The sequence below is a fragment of the Hordeum vulgare genome, chromosome 7H (assembly GCF_904849725.1).
Source record: "Hordeum vulgare subsp. vulgare chromosome 7H, MorexV3_pseudomolecules_assembly, whole genome shotgun sequence".
Taxonomy (NCBI): domain Eukaryota; kingdom Viridiplantae; phylum Streptophyta; class Magnoliopsida; order Poales; family Poaceae; genus Hordeum; species Hordeum vulgare.
In genome coordinates this window covers 537,633,457-537,653,216 of record NC_058524.1, presented here as the reverse complement: position 1 = coordinate 537,653,216, position 19,760 = coordinate 537,633,457, and the positions used below count along the sequence as shown (strand labels likewise).

The 19,760-nt window shown below is 43.1% G+C and overlaps 1 protein-coding gene across 1 annotated transcript; it reads left to right on the top strand.

Moving 5' to 3' along the window:
* The first annotated feature begins 8,119 nt into the window (after window positions 1-8,119).
* Window positions 8,120-12,288, top strand: LOC123410775 (DNA repair protein RAD51 homolog B). The gene is made up of 9 exons (XM_045103715.1): window positions 8,120-8,310; window positions 9,367-9,511; window positions 9,624-9,734; window positions 9,826-9,917; window positions 10,140-10,234; window positions 10,335-10,448; window positions 11,157-11,286; window positions 11,484-11,605; window positions 11,696-12,288. The coding sequence occupies exons 1-9, from the start codon at window positions 8,212-8,214 to the stop codon at window positions 11,817-11,819; spliced, it is 1,032 nt and encodes a 343-aa protein (XP_044959650.1). The 5' UTR covers window positions 8,120-8,211; the 3' UTR covers window positions 11,820-12,288.
* The last annotated feature ends 7,472 nt before the right edge of the window (window positions 12,289-19,760 follow it).

Here is a 19,760-nt window from a genome sequence, read left to right as displayed (position 1 = left end):
GAGATCCGATGAATTGTGGACTTGTGATCAGATTATCTATGATATATATTTGAGTCTTTGCTGATTTCTTATATGCATGATTTGATATCCTTGTAAGTCTCTCCAAGTCTTTGGTTTTGTTTGGCAAACTAGATCTATGATTCTTGCAATGGGAGAAGTGCTTGGTTTTGGGTTTTGTGGTGACCTTTCCCAGTGATAGTAGGGGCAGCAAGGCACACATCAAGCGGTTGCCATCAAGGGTAAAAAGATGGGGTTTTTATCATTGGTTTGAGATTATCCCTCTACATCATGTCATCTTGCTTAAGGCGTTACTCTGTTCTTATGGACTTAATACACTAGATGCATGCTGGATAGCGGTTGATGTGTGGAGTAATAGTAGTAGATGCAGAAAGTATCGGTCTACTTGTTTCAGACGTGATGCCTATAGAAATAATCATTGCATAGATATCGTCACGACTCTGCACAGTTCTATCAATTGCTCGGCAGTAATTTGTTCACCCACCGTCTACTTGCTTTCATGAGAGAAGCCACTAGTAAACACTACGGCCCCCGGGTCTATTCACATCCATCGTTTACAACTCCGCTTTTACTTTGCTTTGTTACTTTGTTACTTTCAGTTCTCACTTGGCAAACAATCTATAAGGGATTGACAACCCCTTCATAGCGTTGGGTGCAAGCTTTTGTGTTTGTGCAGGTTGGTGAGATACTCTTCCGCCGAATTGATACCTTGGTTCTCAAACTGAGGGAAATACTTACCGTCGGTGTGCTACATCACCCTTTCCGCTTCCAGGGAATACCAATGTGCCGTAGTAGGAGTATTTCTGGCACAATTGCCAGGGGTACACAGCAAACATCAAAGATCAATATGAGCAGCAAATGATTCACACAATGAAGCTACTATCTCAGAGTCAAGTCCATATTTAGCACTAAAGTCACAAAAAGTATTTGTTTCGACAAAGGATTTAACACAATCAAACTTGAAATTCATACCCGACTCCTTACCTTCATCAAACTCCCAATCTTCAGAGTTGCACTTAATTCTTACCAATAAATTCCATCTGAAGTCAATATCTCTCTTCATAAAAGAACCGGTACAATAAGTGTCAAGCATGGTGCGATCATCATGAGAAAACCGAGCATAGAAGTTCTGAATGATAATTTATCTTGAGAGCTCATGGTTGGGGCATGAATATAACATTGATTTAAGCCTCCCCCAAGTTTGAGCGATGCTTTCTCTGTCACGAGGCCAAAAATTATAAATATAATTCCGATCACGATGTACTAGATGCATAGGATAAAACTTTTGATGAAATTCCAGTTTCAACCGGTTGTAGTTCCATGATCTAGTATCATCACATAGACTATACCATGTCAATGCTTTATCCCTCAAAGATAAGGGAAAGACCTTCTTCTTGACCTCATCCTCGGGCAAACTTGCAAGCTTAAATAAACCACAAACTTCATCTACATAGACTAGATGCAAGTCGGGATGTGATGTTCCATCTCCTGTAAAAGGATTAGCCAGCAGTTTCTCAAGCATACCCGAAGGAAATTCATAGCAAATATTTTCAGTAGGTGCAGCAGGTTGAGGAGCAACTCCTTGTGCTTCCGTTCAAGGTGAAGATACCCCGAACAAGCTTCTCAAAGGATTAGTTTCCATAGTAACAAGTAACAATAAATTTCAGCACACTATATAAATGTTTCCTTACCAAATTCCACTTACCAAAGGCACTTCACTCCCCGGCAACGGCGTCAGAAAATAGTCTTGATGACCCACAAGTATAGGGGATCTATCGTAGTCCTTTCGATAAGTAAGAGTGTCGAACCCAACGAGGAGCAGAAGGATCTCGCAAGTGGTTTTCAGCAAGGTAATCTCTCGAAGCACTGAAATTATTGGTAACAGATAGTTGTGTGGTAAGATGATTCGGAGCAAGTAGCAAGTAACAATAGTAACAATGGTGCAGCAAAGTGGCCCAATCCCTTTTGTAGCAAGGGACAAGCCTGGACAAACTCTTACATGAGGTAAAGCGCTCCCGAGGACACATGAGAATTTCTGTCAAGCTAATTTTCATCATGTTCATATGATTCGCGTTCCCTACTTTGATAGTTTGATATGTGTGTGGACCGGTGCTTGGGTGCTGACCTAACTTGGACAAACCTCCCACTTATGATTAACCCCTCTCGCAAGCATATGCAACTACGAAAGAAGAATTAAGACAAAGTCTAACCATAGCATTAAACTAGTGGATCCAAATCAGCCCCTTACGAAGCAACGCATAAACTACGGTTTAAGCTTCTGTCACTCTAGCAACCCATCATCTACTTACTACTTCCCAATGCCTTCCTCTAGGCCCAAATAATGGTGAAGTATTATGTAGTCGACGTTCACATAATACCACTAGAGGAAAAACAACATACAACGCATCAAAATATCGAACGAATACCAAATTCACATGACTACTTATAGCAAGACTTATCCCATGTCCTCAGGAACAAAAGTGACTACTCACAAAGCATAATTGTATTCATGAACATAGTGGTATGGAATAGCATCAAGGATCTGAACATATAATCTTCCACCGAGTAATCCAACTAGCATCAACTACAAAGAGTAATTAACACTACTAGCAACCTTACAAGTACCAATCGGAGTCGCGAGATGGAGATTGGTTACAAGAGATGAACTAGGGTTTGGAGATGAGATGGTGCTGATGAAGATGTTGATGGTGATGAATCCCCTCCGATGAGAGGAGTGTTGGTGATGACGATGGCGATGATTTCCCCCTCCGGGAGGGAAGTTTTCCCGGCAGGACGACCCTGCCGGAGCTCTAGATTGGTTCTGCTCAAGTTCCGCCTCGTGGCGGCGGCAATTCCTCCCGAAAGCCTCCTCTTGATTTTTTTTCTGGAACGAAACCCTCCTTATAGCAAAAGAGGGGGGCCAGAGGGCCAACAGGGAGCCCACAAGCCCCCTAGGCGCGACCAGGGGGTTAGGCCGCGCCTAGCAGGCTTGTGGCCTCCTGCTGGCTCCCCTGTGGTACTTCTTCGGCCCAGTATTTTTTATAAATTCCAAAATAAATCCTCGTTGATTTTCACGGCTTTTGGAGTTGCGCATAATAGGTATCTCAAACTTGCTCCTTTTTCAGGCCAGAATTACAGCTGCCGGCATTCTCCTTTTTCATGTAAACCTTGCAAAATAAGAGAGAAAAGGCATAAGTATTGTACCGTGAAGTGTAATAACAGCCATAAAGCGATAAATATCAACATAAAAGCATGATGCAAAATGGACGTATTAGCAATGTGTCTCGGAATGGCTATGAAATGCCTTAATGGGTAGGTATGGTGTCTGTTTTGAGGAAATATATAATGAGGCTTATGTATGACAGAGCGTATCATGTCATGGGTTTGGATGCACCAGCGAAGTTTGCACCAACTCTCAATGTGAGAAAGGGCAATGCACGATACCGAAGAGGCTAGCAAAATCTGGATGGTGGAAGTGCCAACAATCGAATACTCACATTAGTCCGAAGAACTCATACACTTATTATCGGTAACTCTCTGTCTAGTTAGGAAATTCACAAAGAGACAAGTACCCCGAGGAGGAGTGTTGGGGGTTTGGTTATCGTTGCGCATCCTTGACCCATGATAACGTGAGGGTACTCTATATATTCCAACCCCTCCAGAGGTTAGCAATCAATCTAGTAGCTAGAATTCTCAACTACTCCCTCCGTCCCAAAATAACTATCTTAAGCTTAATACAATTTTGTATTAGAGCTAGTACAAAGTCAAGACAGTTATTTTGGGACGGAGGGAGTATTTTTTATTTTTTGACAAAACACACGGATTTCCCAAAATACGACACCTATCACTAATAGGCTCAATCTCTTGGCACCAACAGTCCAAACATTACTCAAATCAATACCTCAAAACAATTGCAAGTTACTACTATACTTAAATATCAACCTCAATTACCTACTCATGCAAGACACACAACTCAATGCAACAAGCCAACTCTCTAAACAAGATAAGCATGATAACTCAAGAGAGTTCCAAAAGCAACCTAAATAATAGCTCTTAAAAAGATATAGCATGAAAAATAAGAGCTAGGCATGACAGTAGCTATGTAAAGATAAAGAACACACAAAAAGGATAAGCATGAAAACCTATGTTGTGTTCTAGAGTGGAATGGCGCGTGTTTCTCTCCCAAACAAGGTAGGCTAGGTTCCGACTTGTTATGAACAACAATCAAAACTAAAACAAACTAAAAAGTAAAGAGCGGGACGCTCCAAGCATAGCAAATAACATATGAAGTGATAAAAATATAGCATGGAGATGGACGAACTCATGATTGTTGATAGAGAAGGGGATGCACGGGGGCATCCCGAAGCTTAGACGCTTGAGTCTCCTTGAAAATTTCTTGGGATGCATGGGGGCATCTTCAAGCTTGAGTGCTTGACACTCCTGTATCTTCTTTCATCATCTCCCATCGCATACTTGAAAACTCCCTTCATACGAAGCTCATCATAAGCTGATTAGAGTGGTTAGTACCCTTACTAAAATAATTTATTACCTACTGGAAATAATTATTTTCATGAAAATATATTGTTTCTCATGATTGCTAAAAGGTTTTTGCAACTAAAAAGTAAGCTTATGATTTGCAAAACAATGAAAACGCAAAACATGGCAGAATTTGTGAAAAAACCTAGAATAGAAGGTAGTAAATAATTTATTCGGGACTCTTGTGCAACTCAAATGAAAAACTCATAACATATGACAGAAATACAATTATATAGATAATGCTGAAAAAAAATCATATCAAAAAGATGATCTCGTGATTTGTGGCGTTTTTTTCCGTCAGGTAGACATAATCTGTTTCTGGACAACATGTCACAATTATTGAACTTTCTTGCAATCAGAGGCTATAACTTGGCACAAAGCTTAAAAATAAAGATACAATGATATTTCTACAGTAGTAACACACATCAAGACCACTAAAACTAAAAGTAAAAACAAATTGGATTGCCTCCCAACAAGCGCTTTCTTTTATGCCTTTGGGCTAGGCATAATGCAAAAAGATCAAGTTGTATCAATTGAACCATCATCAAGATCATCAAAGAGCTCTTCAATAGTACAACTAGTATTAAGAGGACTCTCAAAGAGAGGCTTAGTGGCCATACTTCTAGGAACAAAATCAAAGGTAGTAAGACCAATTGGAATTTCATTTCTAATTCCATTTAGGAGAGGTATCTCTTCCAAGGTCTTCACAGTTTCAACACCCCTAGCAATAGGTATATTTGTTTTGGGTTGAGGAACCTTGGGTACGTTAATGAACCTAGGTGCCTTCCTTGAGGGGGTTTCTACCTTTTTAGTCTTGATGGAGGATAGAGTAGTTCCTAAAGTTTCAAAAATATCCTCGATCTTATCAATCCTAGAAGGGTCCAAATCATGGGATTTAAGGGTCTCCAATGTTTTGCAAATTTTGTGCATGGAGCTATCAAGTCTATTTAAGTTCCCTTGAATCCTACGATCTACTTCATTAATTTTACTCATGCTTGGCATCTCTAGCTCTATCTTCTCAAGTTTACTCATAACAAGAGATAAAGTGATATCATCCTTTATGTCAACAATAGGTGGGATTCCGATAAGATTTTCCATAACGTTAAGAGCCTCCCCAACGGGAGCTTCCAAGAAATTCCCTCCTATTGTTGTGTCTAGAACAAACCTATGCCAAGAAGTAATACCAACATAAAAAATTCTAAGCAAAATAGTGGTGGATTGCTTCTTGGTGTCTCTATCTTGAGAATTTTCAATTCTATACCAAGCATCTTTCAAACTTTCTCCAACCCTTTGTTTGAAGGTGAGAATCTCTCCTTCGGGTGCAACACTAGAGGCAAAGGATTTATACATACCGACTAAACAAAGAAAAGAACTGATTTTTTGTGGTTTTTGGTATAAGACTCTAAAGCAAAAACTAGAAAGCAAACTAACAAGACTAAAAAGAAAAAGTAAAAGATAGCGTGCAACTACCCTATCTTAAAGTCTGGAGTCCCCGGCAACAGCACCAGAAAACTTTGCTTGATGACGAGATGATGTATATACTTTCTCGCTCCTCGTTGGTTACCCTAAGTAAAAGGTTGAGATATAGTCAGCAACAAGTTTTCCCTTACACGAAGACTGTAAGGTTTATCGAACCAGGAGGACTCCTAGGATCAACAAGTAGGTGTCTCCCACCCTGGCGCTAGCAGAAGACGTGGACCTGCACACACACAAATAACTTTGCTCCCAACGAGTACAGAGAGGTTGTCAATCTCTCCGGCCTTATAGTTTGCAAAGGATCAAAACACAAGCGGGAATAGTAATAGTGATTGCAACGGTAAAGTAAATGAAAGCAGTAAATGATGGAGGTGTAAACAATGGTGGTGATATGGACCGGAGTCACATGATGTTCACTAGTGATGTCTCTCTCCCAAAAGACGATAAACAACTATGCTTGGGTGAACAAATTACAGTTGGGCAATTGACAGAATTATGAACGCACCGCAATGCTAACTATGATACATGAAAGTTAGATGCTCAATAGTAATGGACAGTACGCCAAGACAAGTAGACCGTTTATTCATCAACATCTACTTACTAATCACCCACCTTGAGATATCTATCCAGAACATCTCGGTGGTATTAAGTTGCGAGCTCCACCCAAAGTGTAAACTCAAAGCAACGGACAATTGCATTAACGAACTATGCGTAAGGTAAACAATCCTTGCAACCGTGGTCCAAGCACCGTTGTTTTATCCCTGGTGGCAACAACACATCCCCTAGTCTCATGTTTCTGTCACTCAAGCTAGACATCGAGGGGCATGAACCCAGAATCATGTATACCGCTCCCTCTTGGAATTGCAATCTACTACTCGACCAAAGCAATAAATAGCAAGGGAGAACATGCATGAATCACTAAGGAACATAATATAAAAGGATAATCAAATATATAACTCATAACAATCTCAAAATAATCTCATAATCCATTGGATCCCAAAAAACCGAGCATAGCAATAGCAAGAGAATTACATAAATGCCTTGATCATGTAGGGCATCTCACAAGGACTAATCATGGAAGCACAAGATTGGAGAAATTCGCGATTCTGGATCCCCTCTAGGGTTTTCCTCGTCAAGGATAAATATAGGCGAAAGAAGGGCACCGGAGGAGGTGGGACCCACATAGGCGGCATGTGGGCGTGGCCAAGGGGTAGGCCGCGCCAGGAGGTCGCCTGGACGGCCCCTGGCCCCCTCTGGCCCATCTTCGGTGATCCGGAAACTTCCGTTACGCTGATTTTTGATATATATATTTTCGGGCTTCGGAAAATTAGGTAAAAGCTCCTACAAAATAGACATCAGCAGACAAAAACTGGCACTGGTGAACTGAGTTAGTAGGTTAGTCCAAATATGTGTAAAAAGATATAAAAGTGTAACAAAACATATAACAATGTCACCCAAAAGATCATGGAACAAACATAAATTATAGATACGTTTTGGGACGTATCAGCAGCCAACAACCCGGGATAAGGGGAAAGTAGGGAGGGGGGGGGGGGGCGAGGGGCGGAGGCATCACCGATGGCGCGAGCGCTGGAGTGCGGAGATTTGATCCTATTGTGTGCGCGACTCAGCCGAGGCAGCGAGTGTTGCGTCCCTTTTTTTTCGATAACAACACTGTGTTCCATTGTCTCGTTTTTCTTTTTGGAAAATGTTCCTCTGCCTCGTGCGTGCGAGTGGATCGTGGGGTATTTTTATCTTGTTCATGTGTCATTTCACGTAAGACAGCCTATCAAGGCATTAGACCTTCTTTCATTTACTTGGCTCCATCCTGGACCTACAAAAAAACTATATAATTATAGCCTGTTAAATTTTTCATGCCCCGGGCCTGGGCCCAGCTCCGCCCCTGATATGTCACATGTATGATGAATATCAATACTTTAATGTATCATGTTTAACGTTTGGAAATATCTGATTTTAGTACTGTATAATGCAAATTTGCTGCTTGCCGCTATCTTCCGCGAGAAGGAAAAGGGGACGCGTTCGGTAGAATCAAGACGCCCAATTATAAAAGTTTGCCGCCTTCGCGTTCTCTTTCAACCCCAAAACCCGCCTCCCCTGCTAGAGAAGAGAGAAAAACTCACATCCTCGGCATCTCTCTCTCTCTCTCTGCAAGTGGTGGGCCCCATGTCGTCGTCGGCGGCGCACCAGAAGGCGGCGGCGGCGGCTCCCGTCGAGGAGGAGGAGGCCGGGGAGCACGGGCCTTTCCCCATCGAGCACCTCCAGGTGCGCTCCGCCGAACACCCATCTCGCCTCCCTCCCCCTCAGTCGATCCGCTCCTTCCCCGCGGCAGAGGCCGTCGAGAACGGGGTTTTCTTGGGACGATCCGGCCCTTTTTCCCGTCGTGGAATGGGGGATGCGGCTGAATGCCGCAACTTGATGCGACTGATCCGCTCCTTTTCCCCATTTGTTCTCTTCTGTGCTCGATTTGCCGGGTTCTTGGCGGTAAACCTAGGCTCTTGCATTCGGAACCGCGTGAATTCGAGGATTTAGTCCGCACTTCGGCTATTTGGCTTGCTTTGAGGTGGATTTATCCCTATTTGGGACTTGGATATTCCTCTTCTGGTAGAGTTCCCCCGAATTCCCGGTTCCCTTTCCCTCGGGAACTTGACATGTATCACCAGAGGCTTGATTCACAGATTCAACGAAGTTGGGTTTCTTATCACCCTTAAAGATCCGTACTGAAATGTTTCCTGTCACCCTTTCTGATGCGTGTTTTTCCTGCATTTTTAACGGACCCGGAGACAAGTTGGACCGTATATCTGCACTACGGGTTCTTGAAGTCTTAAAGAAACTGCAGATATACCCGTGTCTAGTTGTATGCAATTAAGAGGACCTGTACTTTATTTTTCAAGCTTTATGATTCCTGGCATCTAAAACTTATGCATCGCACATGCACGCATTATCTTTCTGGAAGTAATGCTAATACGATTCGATTGTTTGATGTTCTAATTCCTTCAAGTACGAAATGTTGATGCATCCTTCTGAAAGTAATTTGCCTTCTCCCTGAGGCACCATGTACGGCAGCCAATCAGCCATGGCAGTTGTGAAATCGTATCCCATTTTCTTGCCATCCTTGCTATTTCCTGTCATCCTATCCCAGATTCTTAGTATCTAAAGTTACTTTTCCATGCTAGATGTCTGAAATTCATATTGCGAAATAGTTTTTATCATTTGGCCATGTGGACTCTCGTGTAGGCTGTTGAGGATGTAATTCTTAGAAAAAGCCCCTTAGTGTTAATGTCACAACTAGACTAAAATTATGTCAAATTTTCTGTGAAGGCATCGGGAATAGCTGCAGTTGATGTGAAAAAGCTCAAAGATGCTGGTCTTTGCACCGTGGAGTCTGTAGCTTACTCTCCAAGGAAGGATCTTTTACAAATCAAAGGGATTAGTGAAGCCAAAGTTGATAAGATAATGGAAGCAGGCAAGTAATTGTTTTCCTCCACTATAGGAATTTAGGAACATTGTTTGCATTGCTTCGTGAACAAAAGAAATTTCCACATGCAAAGTCCTGAATGTTGATAAACATCTGACAGCTTCGAAGTTGGTTCCACTGGGGTTCACTAGTGCTACCCAACTTCATGCGCAGAGGCTTGAGATCATCCAAGTTACAACAGGATCAAGAGAACTTGATAGAATATTGGATGGTAATTGTCTCTGCTTTTTGTCGTTTCCTATCTGTCACAAAGAAACTCTGATTCAATAGACATATAATATTTGTGTTTCAAATTCTGATAGGAGGAATAGAAACAGGGTCTATCACAGAGCTTTATGGTGAATTTAGGTGTGGGAAGACTCAGTTGTGCCATACTCTCTGTGTCACATGTCAGGTATTGCGTTAGAATATCAATCTTATGTTATGATGGCGCCACATCGGTACTAACATAATTTTAGAAGGATACATGATATCTTTGTTTCAATATTGGAAGACTGGCTACTTTCTTTTCTTCTTAACAATCAGTTTCTGGTTGCATAGGAGATATGGTTAACCACCCCTTCTCTTCCACTGTCTATTTTCTCGAGATTGAAAAATATGATATTGATTTATACAGCTCCCACTGGACCAAGGTGGTGGTGAAGGAAAGGCTCTTTATATTGACGCAGAAGGCACATTCAGACCACAAAGACTCCTCCAGATAGCTGACAGGTGATACGGCAGTTTTTTCTTTCTATAACAGAATTACCATTTATTCTGCTATTATGTGGAGTATGATTGAACTGCTAAACAAGATAATCCTGAATTTTAGGTTTGGACTGAATGGCGCTGATGTACTTGAGAATGTAGCTTATGCCAGAGCATATAATACTGATCATCAATCAAGACTTTTGCTGGAAGCAGCTTCCATGATGGTGGAGACAAGGTGAGTTGATGCTTCTATAATTTGGCATATATATTCTCTGAAGTAAACGATTTAGTAGCAAGAAACTGTGAACTGCTAAAGTTATATTCCACCTATCTTCATATATTTGCTTGAAGATTCGGAAGGATTGGTAAAAAAAAAAGGCGTCAATGATGTTTAGGATGGTTGCAAGTTGCTTTTTGTACTACCAGGCAACTATCAGCACTAAGTAGGAAATAAAGATGTTCGATTATGTTTCCAGTGGAGCACAGGAAAGGGGTAGCAGCTGTGAATGATCTCATTATCACGACTTGAACTTGGATGTTGTCCATCTTATCCTCACATGTTACATGCTGCCAAATTGTTGGGGTAATTTTATTTTCTGCGTCGAAGTATTCTAGTTTACATCACTATACAATATGGTAGTTTTTCTTTTTGGAGTTACTCTATTACATCTGCTTTAGAAAGAATAAGATCCAGTCCAATAACAGTCCAAGGCAATGCTATTTTGTGTACAGTATTGCTATTTTAGGCTTGAGGCAATTGACAATGCCTACACACTACCAGTCAACATACTTACGAGCTGAAATCTATTGTGTTGCTTGCTGCGATAAGGCCAATTAGATCCTGGTTGTGATTGTACTTGCACCTTTTTCATTATTTCTGAGTGCTTACGTTGAAATTATTGGACTATTTCCCCAATACTGAACTGGAACCCTGTTGGTGCAGGTTTGCGCTTATGGTTATAGATAGTGCCACGGCCTTATACAGAACCGACTTCTCTGGTAGAGGGGAGCTATCAGCAAGGCAAATGCATCTGGCTAAGTTTCTGAGGAGCCTTCAGAAATTAGCGGATGAGGTACATTAACCTCTTTCCATTAGCAGCTGATGAATCATGAAATCGTTTTTCTTTAGTACTTGCGCTTGATCATAAAAATGATATTGGAGCCAAATTGCTGAAGGAACTTGTCGTGTTGCTACTTTATTCTACTTGATCATAGAAATGATATTGGTCCCGTGGATAGTTGCTCATTTGAGTTGTTTTGCTTCCTCTAGTTCGGGGTGGCAGTGGTCATCTCCAACCAGGTAGTGGCCCAAGTAGATGGCGGTGCAATGTTTGCCGGGCCACAGATCAAACCCATTGGAGGGAACATCATGGCTCACGCTTCCACGACGAGGTGCGCTGCATTGAGTAGCCTGTGTACTACCTGGCATCTCTACCACTCATTCTGTTCGGATCTTGTTTAACATCTGGTACTGCATATCAGGCTTTATCTCCGCAAGGGAAGGGCGGAGGAGCGGATCTGCAAAGTGGTGAGCTCTCCCTGCCTGGCTGAAGCTGAAGCGAGGTTTCAGATATCACCTGAAGGCGTCACAGATGTTAAGGATTGAGAGCGCTCATTGCTTGTCATGGGATACATCATATCATGTATCGGACTTAGCCTGCTGTTTGCATCTTCAGCAACAGATGCTCGCTTATGCTGATGAAGGCCCTTCTGTACAGCAAACGCCTTGCAGCTGCAGTGGCACTATAGGGGCTCCGTGGACGGAAATGTTGTACAGCTAATCTCCCATGGTTTGCTTGTTCTATCTTCACCCCCAATGTAGTGCAACACAAGCAGTACAGGCAGTTTACGAATTTCCAATGCCATTATCACCATACTGTAGCAGTTATTCAAATATGAGTTGTCCCTGGTCGTTTTTTCAGCTTATGTAATCAGGTTTTGGTTTCAGTAGCAAAAACAGCGTATGCATTACTCTTGAGAATTGTATGGTTATGGCTGAGTGATGGGAAAATGTAGATAGGTCCTAGAGGCAATCAGCCAGTAACTCGGTAGTTATAAAGATAGTTTTCGGGTGAGTGGTGAGTCATGAGACAATGAGACATGTCGCGAGACATGGTTGATCAAGATGGAATTTGCCCCTCCGTAAGAAGCGATATTCCTTGGGTCCTATTGAGTGATTAGATTCAGAAAGCATGATCATGTAACATGGATTAAATGTTAACCAGGTTTAAAAATTTGTATCACAGTTTTGAGAAGAGATGTTGAGCTACTACAAGGGTGACAAGTACTTCCTTTGAGCTCGATAACATATATCATGAGGCAAAAGGAATATTGCATATGCACATTGATGAGGTTCATCTAATGACTTTGCGAGCCGCTACTAACTATCGACTCAGGTTGTGTCCGTATGTACGTGAACCTATAGGGTTTCATACTTAAGGGGCTGCAACTCATTCGAATTAGATTCGAACGGAAAATGAGATTAGACTCGTAGTGGGCCTCAAGTGTTGATCCCACCTCAAAGGTGTATATAAAGGGGAGTGGGCGCACCTCTTAGGGTTGATCCTTTTTCTTCCCTCCACAGTCGTCGCCACTCCCCACATCACCATGCCGTGCGACTAGACCTAGCAGTCCACAACCCGACGCTGCTCCCTGTACATGTGTGGATACCTTGGAGGCATTGTCATATGTGGTGCTTGGACGAACTGTTCGAGGGATCCGCAAGGAGCTGTTCATGAAGACTGCTGTTTGCGAGAGATCGACTACACGAGGAGACGACTCGGCTGATCGACTACACGCATCATCAACTCTACTTCTGCTGCGGCGATTGCACGTCTAGCGGCAAACTCGATCCCTTGATATATTTCCAGCAGCATGTTATTGGATGCACGGTAGAAATTTTAATTTGGTGTTAGCATAGCGTACCGCATGTTTATACACAAGTATCAGAGCCTTCGTTGTGTGGTGATAGATTCGGTGATTCACATACAAGATATGTAGATCGATTCACGTGTGGTTTGATGAGATCGGCTGTGCACGTTAGTGTTGAAGATTGGTTTCGTGAGCTTGTTTCTGTGATCATGATGCAAAGGTCGTGACACGAATTACCCTTATTGGTCAGTTTCCGCCATCGGGGTAGACAGTGGAACGTAAATCCGGATGCAACACGCGAAGATCAATGAGATTGATCGAATCAGAACAAAGATCGACACCGTGGAAATGTGATTTCCGCAATGCTGAAATATGTTGGAGCGGTCTAGGTATAAAAGCTATAACTTTTGCTTACGAACTTCAATTTTACTCCATAGCCTGTCAAACTAACGAGAAAAAAGTTGGATTAGTGGCAAAGTCTCAAATCGGCACTTCAGGTTAGGGCAAAATCCGCTTGGTAATAGAGTTTCAAATGGTTTTATTTTCGCAGGTAGAACATGTGACTTGTTTTTGTAGGGAATGCTTATGATTTGATATAGCCCATGAATGTTGATTGTGCATTATTATTTCGTGACCTGCGTGTCATGAGTGCAACAACCGACATGAGCCATATGATTGCCCCATTATTCTATTAATGACCTGCGTGTCAACATGAGAAGCCAGGTAATGTAATTTACTCTCGGTAGCTATTAGTTTGTAATAGTATAGTATCTTATGTAACAATTGGCGGTTGACACCATGGCGTGGAGATGAAGATCACCACGAGGACAACTATGCATGGAGATGAAGATCATCATGGACAGACCGCACATGTGGAGCTGGAGGTCACCATGCGATGTGAAAAGGGGCTATACCATATAAGACTTGTATAAATTGTGTGATAAAGTTTATCCCTTTTATGCACCCTTATTTTGCATGGCAGATGTTTTAAGTAGGGTGATCCCTCAAAGAATGTCAAGTAAAATTGCCTCCCAAATTGTTGCAACATCACATGTTAAGTATTTTTAGTGGCGGGCCTATAAAATTAGGGTGCTACTAATACTTCTTAACGTGGTGTGTTTGTGTCGGACACTTACGCGCGAAGCGTTGGTTAGTCTATTGTGGCTATCAAAACAGTTTTAGGCCTCGAGTAATAAGAGTTGGCGTGGCATGAGATGTCATCAACAAATAAGAGTCGTATAGAGATACGATTAGCAAGTGTTGCTTACCGAGTGATCTAGTCTTCTAGCAGTGATGCAAACGCCCACTAGTTGACATGTTGAACTTGGATCTTAAATCGCTAAACATCAATGAAGGGATATTGATTTTAGTGGGAGTGATGTTCTTATTAAAATGTTTAATCTGAATTAATCTTCATGAATACATGTCTTAGTGTTTTGCATATTTCTGTTGTAGATCAATGGCACCACCTTCTCAACCCAGTTCATCGTTGAAATCAATCCTACAAAAAGATAAACTGAATGGAACAAATTTTACCACATGGTATAGAAATCTAAGAATTGTCCTCAGGCATGATAAAAAGGAACATGTTCTAGAGGACCCCCTTCGAGAGGAACCTATCGAGAATGCTAATGCCACAACCAGGAGTAGCCAACCAACTAGTGGTTATGAGGGGTGTCTATTTATAGCCTGGGAGCAATCTTGACATGAATTGACATTAATGCCCCAATGATATGACTATTTGGTGGATAAGGTTGGGGACATCTGGCGCGCAGCACAACAATGGTCGGAACCTTTCAACTGTGAAAGTCCTCATGTCACTCATGTTCCTCACAGGTAGGTGTTTTGCAGTGGCGAAGACCTAACTCCTTAGTTAGAGCAAATTCCTCATAGACCAGAAGATCTTCGTCTCTATCACCGAAGAATTTGACTAAGCCGTTGAAGATTTCCAAAGGTTTCATACGAAGGGTTTGAATGTGTAGGCTTTAAGATGAGCATCACTTGGAAACATTTCCTTAGTTTTACCTCAACCCCCTTTAACAGTACAGTGGTCTTATGACACAGAATACAGAAAATGAAACTATGAAAATGAAGGTGCCACACTTCAGAGTCTTCACATCCATTTCTTCACGGACACACCAATTTCCCCACTTTCAAAGTCTTCAGAGGAAATAGCAAAGTCTTCAGCCAAAGACATACATTTTTAGGGGTCGATATTCTTTGAATAACTCAAACTCCTCAGTGACTTATAGAGCTTGTGTACACTCACAAACATACCAGTCTCTTAACCTATACGTCTTCAATACACCAAAATCACTATTGTGCACTAGATGCACTTACATATAAACACTAGCACCTAGATCACATAGGCCATGATAACAATGTTCTCTAATCTTAACTGAGATAACAGGTATGCCTACCACTGGTTTATTCTTACCAAGTTCGTCCTGTTTATTTCTAACAGGCTTTGCAATTCTAGTAGCTTCATCACAGAGGTAAATAACTTCCCATCAATGTTATCAGTTAAGAGATCTTTAACCATGGCAACCTTAGGCTCAACATTAATTTTCTCAGAAGGTGTAGGTGTCCTAACATGACTTATATTAACCACTTTTGTAGCCCTAGCATGCTCTCTAATCTTAACAGAAAAGGGGTTTCTCAATGTAAGAAGTGGGAACAACTGGATCGACATGGTTAATAATTATTTCTTCCTTCTTTATTTCAACAAGCTCATCTTGCAATTTTTCAATAGGAGGATGGAATTTAAACAACTTCTCCTTAGGAAGATCAACGTAAGTGGCAAAAGTTTCACAGAAGGTAGCTACTATCTCACGATCAAGGCCGTATTTGTTGCTAAACTCATGAGAAAGAGAAGTCTCCATGAAAGATTTAACGCAATCAAACTTAAATTTCATACCTGATGCCTTACCTCTATCAAGTTCCCAATCTTCAGAATTGAGTCTAATATTTTCTAGAAAATTCCATCTGAATTCAATAGTCTCGTTCATGTATGATCCAACCGCACAAGCGTCGAGCAATGTTTGATCATCATCAAAAAGGCGAGCATAAATTTTTTGTATGATCAATTCCCTTGGGAGCTCATGATTGGGGCAAGTGTGCATCATAGATTTAAGCCCTCCCAAGCTTGAGCGATGCTTTATCCTTCAAGAGGCCAACAATTATAAATAAAATTCCGATCATGATGAATCAAATGCATAGGATAAAACTTATGATGAAATTCCAATTTCAAGCAGTTCCAATCCCATGATGCAATATCATCGAGTAGCATGTACCATAATAATGCTTTTCACTCCAAAGATAAAGGGAAAACTTTCTTCTTGACTTGATCCCGGGGTAAACCTGAAAGCTTAAACAATCCACAAATCTCATCGACATATATTAAATGATAACCAGGATGAGTTGAACCATTATAAGGATTAGCCAATAGTTTCTCTACCATACCCGAAGGAATCTCACAATAAATATCTTCATTAGGTTCAGGAGGTTGAGGAATGATTTCCTCAACTTCCTTTCGAGGCGAAGATGTTCGGAACAAGCCACTCAAAGGGTGACCCTTCATAGTGACAAGCAACTGTAAATTTCAACACGTACCGAAAATATTCTCTTACGAATTTCCACTTACCAAAGGCGCTTCACTCCATGGCAAAGGCGCCAGAAAAGAGTCTTGATGACCCACAAGTGTAGGGGATCAATCATAGTCCTTTGAATAAGTAAGAATGTCGAACCCAATGAGGAGCAGAAGGAAATGATAAGTAGTTTTCAGCAAGGTATTCTTTGCAAGTGCTGTAAGTAACAGTGATAGATAGTTTTGTAGCAAGGTAATTCATAACAAGTGACAGTGACAATAGTAGTAAAGGTGCAACAAGGTAGCCTAATCTTTTTTATAGCAAATGACATGCTTTAAAGTTCTTTTATGTAAAGCAAGCACTCCCGAGGACACATGAGAATTTCTGTCTAGTCATGTTCATCATATTAAGTTTATTCACGTTCGCTACTTTGATAATTCACTACTAGAAAAACGGCTACAGCTAATATGGATATTAATGGCGCACCATGTATGTGGTGCGCCACTGCTATATAGCAGTGGCACACCAGATACAGGTGCGCCATTATTGGCCATATTACTAATGGCGCACGTGGTGTGCGGTGCACCATTACTAATTTTTGTCCTGGCCCCACACCCTCCCCAGACTTAGCAGTGGCGCACCAGGGAAAAGTGCGCCATTACTAGTTTTAACTAGTAATGGCGCACCACACCCACGGTGCGCCACTACTAACAATCTTTTCTCTTATTACATGCAAAATGCCATCGACCCGACCCCAGGCTCCTCCCGCACTTGACCTGACCCCAGGCTCCTCACGCACTCGACCAGGCTCCTGAAGCTGCAGTTTTCGATCTGAAGGCATATTGACAGCAGCAAAACCATATGCTACAGGTCTCCAAATGGCATGAAAATTCACAGAATGCTAGAGAAACACAAGGATTACAACTTACTCCATTGGACCAACCTCAAAAGAGCTACAAATCACAAGATACAAGCAAGACAAGACAACAACAAAATATAACAGATTTCAGACTTAGAAATATTTCAGCACCTTCAAATCAACACTATTTCTAGCAACTTGACAGCAAGCAAACCACACCTAAACATGCATTTCTATTGCAACCAAAAATACCAGGGGCTAGAGTAAACATCCAAGAACAACTCTCTAGTTGAAAACTTAATCAAACGAAGCACGGAATAAATCCTACGAAATAGACAAGAGGGCAACATGGAAAAATATCGCACGAACTAACTTACTCAAAAGCTAAAACTAATTGCACAGAAAAATCTCATGGATTTTTCTACCCCGAAAACATATAAAATATGTGGGGTTGCGCAACAAAAATATTGCCACACGTAAATATGAGATAATGGCCTAGACACGGAAAATAATCTAGCGGCAAATCCCTACACATAAAAATACCAATGACCGCTCTAAAATACATGGAAAATGGGTCCCTAGAGCATGAACATTTTATCTCCGGTGTTCGAACAATCCGGGCACACACGAGAATTAGCTACGAGACAAAACATAATAGGACAGGACGCTAAACTAGGCATTCGGCGGGTCAAACTACTTCAAACAATTATGCAAGTTGCCAAATCGTAATCTATGCGAAATTCTACATGAGATCCATATATAGATCACCTCGGTCCGACTTACGGAATAAAAGTTACGGGGGTTTTAAAATAGCTATTTTTCTGAAAAATCCTAATTCTCAGGCAAAACCTAAAAACAATCTATGGGCCGAATCTACGTCAAACGGGCCTACACACGGGTGGCGCCGGGTAACTAACTACCGCCCGAGGCGCATAATAGAGGGGCAAGGGGGGGGGTGCTCACCTTGGGCCTGGGGAGATGGGCCGGCGCGGTGCACAGGCCGACGCCGGCTGCGGCCAGAGGAAGGCACTGGCTCCTGGGCCTCGCAGGGCACGAGCCGGCCCACTCGAAGGGTCATCGCGAGGGTGAGCGACCTCGTCTCCCTCGTCCTCCCGACCGGGAATGAGGACACGCACGACGACGGCGACTCCTGGCGGCGAGGCGAAGGCGCAGGTGCAGCGAGCGGATCCGGGCGGCCTCACCGGATCTGACGTCTCCCGGGGTGGCGGCCGGCCGATGGGACGTGAGGGCACGGGACGGCGCAACACGAGAGGAGAACGGCGGCTCGGGGATGGCTGCTCGGCCTTGGATCCGGCGGGGCTGTCCTCCGGCGACTCGGACATGCAAGGCACGGGGCGGCTGCAACGCGCGGGACCGAGGGGCGGCGCTCCGGCCGGCGGGAAGCGGCGGCTCGCCGGAGCGGGCACAACGCATGGGGTGGATCCGGCTAGGGCAGCCACTGCTGCTCCTGGAGCTTGGGGGAGCCAGCCTCGGGTAGCTGCGGGACACGCTCGCGAGCGGCGGCGGCGGATGGGCTCTGCCGGGCCCGATCTAGGCTCGGCGGGCCCGCGGCGGCTGCTGGGTGGTGGGAGGAGAGAGAGAGAGTGGGGGGCTAGGGTTTCGGGCGCGGATCCCGAGGTGGAAGGGGGGCTGTCTAAAAATGCATACGGGGACTATTTATAGACAAATGGGGGGGGGCTAGGTTTAGCGAAATTTCGTTCCGGATCCAACCGCGCGGTCGGATTCGGACGATTCCGAACGCGGGAACGGTTAAGTGGCCGTGAAGAGTGGTTTACCGGAGACGAGAGGGAAAACGGGCGGCGTGGCAACGATTTTTAAAACACCGACAACCGTCCGACGATAGACCGAATACGGTGCCGCTACGGTCGACCGTTCGGGTACTAGACGGACTCCGATCGCGACGAAATTCGACAGGCGGCCTGACTATAACTAATTACGACCGCATGCCAAGTTTCACCCCGATCAGAGAAAGTTTTCATCACACCTTTAAAACAAGATTCGTACGATGCCGCGGGCGCATGCGTGTGCGGTCGGGCTCAGAACGGGCAACGACGAGAACCGGCAACTAACAACGGATGCAAGTTTTGAAAACTGGCGGCAACGGAGATGCCGATGCAATGCTGATGATGCGCATGATGCGATGATGATGCGACAAAAGAAAATAGACACACGACGAAAACGGAAAGAAAAGGGGAATCTTCTGAAACGT